This window comes from Sinocyclocheilus grahami, unplaced genomic scaffold (genome assembly GCF_001515645.1).
Source record: "Sinocyclocheilus grahami isolate Dianchi unplaced genomic scaffold, SAMN03320097.WGS_v1.1 scaffold1396.1, whole genome shotgun sequence".
NCBI classification, from domain to species: domain Eukaryota; kingdom Metazoa; phylum Chordata; class Actinopteri; order Cypriniformes; family Cyprinidae; genus Sinocyclocheilus; species Sinocyclocheilus grahami.
In genome coordinates this window covers 96,390-102,552 of record NW_015506575.1, presented here as the reverse complement: position 1 = coordinate 102,552, position 6,163 = coordinate 96,390, and the positions used below count along the sequence as shown (strand labels likewise).

The 6,163-nt window shown below is 38.9% G+C and overlaps 1 protein-coding gene across 1 annotated transcript in view; it reads right to left on the bottom strand.

The window, feature by feature from the left end:
* The window catches only part of LOC107569920 (A-kinase anchor protein 9-like), a 76,631-nt gene that overhangs the window by 46,263 nt on the left and 24,205 nt on the right, over positions 1-6,163 (bottom strand). Inside the window, exon 3 of the mRNA XM_016256089.1 lies at positions 228-272. Coding sequence (XP_016111575.1) covers positions 228-272 — 45 coding nt within the window. The remainder of the gene's footprint in view (positions 1-227; positions 273-6,163) is intronic.

Here is a 6,163-nt window from a genome sequence, read left to right as displayed (position 1 = left end):
ATAAATAAATAAATAACTAGTTTTTGCATTGATAATTTGAGGGAAAATGTGCTTAATTTAAATAAATAAATAGATAAATAGTTTTAGTCTTGATAAATGGAGGAGAAAGTGTGCTTAAATAAATAAATACATACATAAATGCTGTTTGTGTTGATAATTGGAGGAGAAAATGTGCTTAACGAAAATAAATAAATACATAAACAGCTTAAACGTCTAATGGATCTTACCTCAGATGAACAGTCTTCAGCTGTCGTTGAGACTTCACTCTCGGGCTGACAAAAGAAAACATAATGAGGTCACATGTGCAATTAATTTCTACATTGTTCCACTTTCTGAGCCTTCGGTGTTAGTGGGTCACTCATCAAGACGACAAGCTTTTAAAAAATAGCATCCTGAAATGAGCGCTAAGCACGGCTGTATCTGAGCCTCTACGACAGAGAAAGAGAGCGGTCTGTCTCCACACCAGTACAGACACACTTCAGCTATAAAAGCATGATGCATGGCCGCTGTTCTCATCTCCTTCACGAGATCACGGCTAATTACACTGATGCATGAACGTCTGACCTACATCCAGATCAGTGCAGAGACGCAGCCACGGGAAACCCAACAGAGCAGCTGTAATCATGAGCACTAGGGCTGGGTTTTCACACAAATTTCACGATTCGATTCGCATTCACAAGCTTGCGATTCGATTCGGTATTGATTATTTTGAATATATATCAGGTACCGTACATGCCAAATTTTCTCAAGGAAAAAACTAATGCTGTAAAAAATTAATGAGAGTCAGTTGGTACTACATTAGTATAATATTGAAGGTTAAAATTGAATGATTTGTTAAAATAACACTTGATGAAGTTTTTAAAATAATAAAGTCACAATTACATAATAATATTTCTACTTCAATTCGTGTTTTTAAATATAAACATTTAAATGGTGGCTGTCATAAAAACTTATATGTTATTAATATGTTATATGGGGCATATATTTAGCAAAATGTTAAATATATGCACAGTTTATTTTTCTATCTGACTAATGAGTTTATGGTCACCGAATATGTTTTTCTGAGGTAAATGTGACGTTACATTGTTTACAAGCCGTTATATTGAGGTCTTTGCGCGGCTGAAACACTGATTGAGCGATTACACGAGACAAGGTACGGATTTTAAAGTTGTACTCTTTCTTTTAACTTCCCTTCGGATGTTTAGTCATGTTTATTTTGTGCTATAACTAGTAATAAAGCAGAGGAGATGATCAGTTCACTGAGGTGCTACAGCGATCACTCTACATTAAACCGCGCCAAAAAGGCATTTATTGTTTGAATTCTGCAATACAATGAACAGAATCTGAAATCTGAGACTTTGTTTCATATTAAAAGCACCAAAGTACAATGCTTACTGCGATTTATTGGATGGGAGGTGCGCTTCAATGTTCCGTCCATTAACTGAAAACTGGCTAAACTAATCGATTCTTGTGATTTAAGATTCGATATCGTTCTGTAAAAATGAGAATCGATTAATATAGAGATATCTATATTTTTTACCCAGCCCTAATGGGCACGATTGATTAATACTGGAAACATGACTAAATTAATGGCAGAACAGTCAGTGCAGATAAGAGACTATTCTCAATGCTGATCTTATTAGATTCACACGCTACATTTATTAATTCAGAAGATGCATTTATTCTAACACATTTCTATAACGCAATACCTTTTATTTTCTTATTTAATCGTATTTTAACTTTTTATTTTAATGTCAATATAACAAATTCAATGATGTTTAGGCTAAACGCTAAACCATGTAAACTAAACTAATATTAAAATAGTTTAAATAAATAATAAAAATATGCCACAATGCAACAAATTCTAATATACAAACATAACAAATATATTGTAAATAAATAGCTTTGTATTGATAATTGGTGGTAAAATGTGCTTAAATACATAAATAGTTTTTGTACTGATAATTTGAGGAGAAAATGTGCTTATTAAAAAAACAAATAGATAGATAAAGCTAGATAGATAACTAAACTGTTTTTGTATCGATAATAGGATATAAAATGTGCTTTAATAGTTTTTGTACTGATAATTGGAGAAAGTGTGCGTGAAGAAAATAAATAAAACAAATAAATAAGTACATAATAAATAGTTTAAATAGAGAAAATGTAATTAATGAAATAAATAAATAGCTTTTGTATTGATAATTGGAGGAGAAAATGTGCTTACACAATTAAAAAATATAATAAATAAATACATACATAAATAGTTTTTGCTTTGATAATCAGAGATAAAATGGGCTTAACTCAAACAGTTATTGTACTGATAATTTGGAAGAGAAAATGTGATTAATGAAATAAATAAATAAATAGGTTTTCTACAGTGCTGAGAAAATGTGCTTAATGAAAATTAATAGTTTTTGTATTGATAATTGGATGAGAGGTGTGCTTATATAAATTAATAAATATTTGTTTATTATTAATACAAGCAATATGTACCAAATAAGACTCAAAATTTAAGTTACGCTGATATTTACTAGTTAAAAGCGTCTTGTTAATTTAGTAGGTCAGCAATATGACTTTAGCGCCGTCAAACCCATCAGACACACGTGTTCACTATATAACAACAGTTTGAGATCTGTGAGCTTTACTCCGCTAGATTTCAGCACAGTCACAAGTGTTGTTTCCACGGCAACAGCTGCAGGAGGAAGTTACACGACCGCTTGAAACTTTGCTGTGGTGATTTAAATGCAGACGCATATCAACTACATAACACACTTCAGAAACAGATGGAAACAGCAGAGTCAGAGGAGACTCTCCATGCTTAGAGATGGTTGAGATTGAGCATAAACTCACAGACGGAGGTGAAACTGCTTGTTTCCTGGAGAAACCTCTCTTGATAAAGCACACGGACACATTGAGAGCTGAGCGAATGGAGCAAGATCACACCAGCACTGCTATTCTGCTGCAAGGAGACACACACACACACACACACACTCACTCACTCACTCCCTCACTCGCACACACTCACTCACTTGCTCGCTCACGCACACACGCACTCACGCACACTCACGCACTCACACACTCACGCACACTTGCTCACTCACGCGCACACACACACACACACACACACACGCACACTCACTCACTCACTTGCTCACGCACTCACACACACTCACGCACACTTGCTCACTCACGCACACACACACACACACACACACACTCACTCACGCGCACTCGCACGCACGCTCGCTCGCTCACTCACTCACTCACTCACTCACTCACACGGCCACACACTCCCTCGCTCATGCGCGCTCGCTCACGCGCACTCACGCACTCACTCACGCACACTCGCTCACTCACGCACACATGCGCACGTGCACTCACTCACGCACACTCACTCTCACTCACGCACACTCGCTCACGCGCACTCACTCACGTGCACTCACTCACGCGCACTCACTCACGCAAATTTCGGATCGCTTGGTCTAACCTTAAATCAAAACTGGCTACAGTCTTTAGAAATCTTTTTTCAATGAATAAACGATAGTCCTAGACATATAAAATCATAACACTACTGATTGTGTTCATTTTGTTGTTTTAGGTTAGAAGACAATGGGAAGAATTGCCATCGGACTAACCACAGCTGACAACCAGAGACACACACACACACACACACTCACTCACTCACTCACACACGTACACTCTCACGCACGCACGCACTCACACTCTCACGCACTCTCACACACACTCTCTGACTCTCACACATACACACACTCGCACGCACACACACTCACTCACTCACGCGCACTCACTCACGCGCACTCACTCACGCGCACTCACACACGCGCACTCACACACGCGCACTCACACACGCGCACTCACTCACTAACGTGCACTCACGCGCATTCACGCACGCACACGCACTCGCTCACGCACTCACGCGCACACGTTCACTCACTCACGCTCACTCACACACGCGCACTCACACGCACTCACTCACACACACACACTCGCTCACTCACTCACGCACACTCACTCGAACACTCACTCACGCACACTCGCTCACTCACGCACTGTCGCTCACTCACTCAAGCACACCCGCACTCACGCACACTTGCTCACTCACACACACTCACTAACACTCACGCACGTGCACTCACTCACACTCACTCTCTCACGCACACTCGCTCACTCACTCACGCGCACTCGCTCACACACACTCACTCTCTCACGCACACTCGCTCACTCACTCACGCGCACTCGCTCACACGCGCACTCACACACACTTGTACTCATGCACACGCGCTCACTCATGCACACTCACTCACGCAGAATTCTCTGTTATAAACAGCGCTGACTGACATACGTCAGGAAACCAGAAGCGGTAACGCTAACTCTAACCATGGTGTTGTGGTAGAAATAGTCCAATGCAGAAGCGTCATGTCCATTCAAAGTGAGGGGGCACGTGTCCCCTCAGATTTCTGAGCCAAGTGGATTTTGAATGCAGCTACCAAAAGACAAAAAATAGCTGAATAATATTTTGTATATTTGATACAATCACACCAGCGTGATTAAATCGTTAAGCGCGTCATATCATCAGCTGCTAAATTCAAATCTGTGTTCGCTGGCTGGCGCTGAGCCAGAGCCAGACGCGTTTTTACAGCACTGCACATTATAACCAATCATGCTGTTGAACTTATGAATGCAATGGCCAATCAGAGGTGTTCAGATGAGTCATCGCTAAAATGCTGGTGTTTTGTTCACTCACTTGCTGGCTGAATACCTCTTTCTGGCGAATTCTCTCGTTAGAAACAACAAAGTGCAAATGTGTGTACGAATCTGTAAGATAGTAATTTCACAGTGTAAACAGCTTCAGTGATTTTAATGGGAGTTTTTGAGAGTGCTTGAACTCTAGGCTGTCATTGAAAATGTTCTTTGATAATGTAAATATTAGGGATGCACCGATACCACTTTTTCCAGTACTCGCCCGATACCGATACTTTTATTTTTGGTACTTGTCGATACCAATATTTTTATTGCATTTGTAAGTTTTTTAAATATTGGGTACAGAAACCAAAAGAGTACGTATAATGTTAGTTGGTTAACTTCATTTATCAAATAGATAGTCAAACCAAAATGTATTCTGACACCTTCAACATTTCTCACATTATCACAGTTTATTCACTATAGTTTAGAAGATGGTAATAAAATATGACAAGAACTCAAGAGTTACACTGTATCAGAACAAATTCAGCTTGATAATGTTAGAAAGGTATGTAATGGATTACAATCAACCAAAAATCAGACAGCTGTTAGTATGACAGTATTTACACAACTATCAATACTTAGTCGGGCAACCCTTAGCCTTAATGACAGCCTGTGGTCTCCTGGGCATGCTGTCATCCAGCTTCATACAAACCTCAACTTCAGTTTATTCCCAGATTTGGTCTGAATAATTTTTGGACCCAAATTTGTATCAATTTTACTGGTAGCCCACTGTATGAATTTTTGGGTATAATATATCACAGTTTAGTTTATTTTGCTATCCTCACTTACATAAATTAACTATAGTGTCCTGCACCCACTAGTAAAAAAAGTATCAAAAATTGTATCTGGTCTCTGAATAATTTTTGGTTTCACTGTATATCCTTTGGTTGTTTTCACACTTAATTATGCCCATTAAAATGTATTTTACAAGTTTTTGTTACTTTCACTGTTCATTATTTTGCTCTGTGGTACATCGTCTGTAATTTAACAGCATTAGAGCTGCTCCATTGCAGCGGCTCAGTACTGTAATCACACGCTTTGCTGTAATAATGCAGGGAACCACTTGTTATTAATCTCCTAACTGTGATATTTTCAGAAATAGAAGTCGCGTTTTTTCATCTGAAACGTGCTGCGGTTTATATTCCAAAGCCACTCATATAATGCAGAAACACTCATGAAGCAAAACATGCGCAACGCCTGCAGGTATTTGTACTGGTGCAGAACAGTACAGCCTAGTGCATTTCACACAGGCTGCTAGATTCACTTTCACCAGAAAGTCGTGTATGCCTAAGATTTAAAATAAATTATGTTTATAGTGAATGCCCCTATAAATGGTCTTATTTTTACGATTTAGTTTTAATCCAAATGATGCGTGTGCTAAGTGAGTGAACATCAAAGA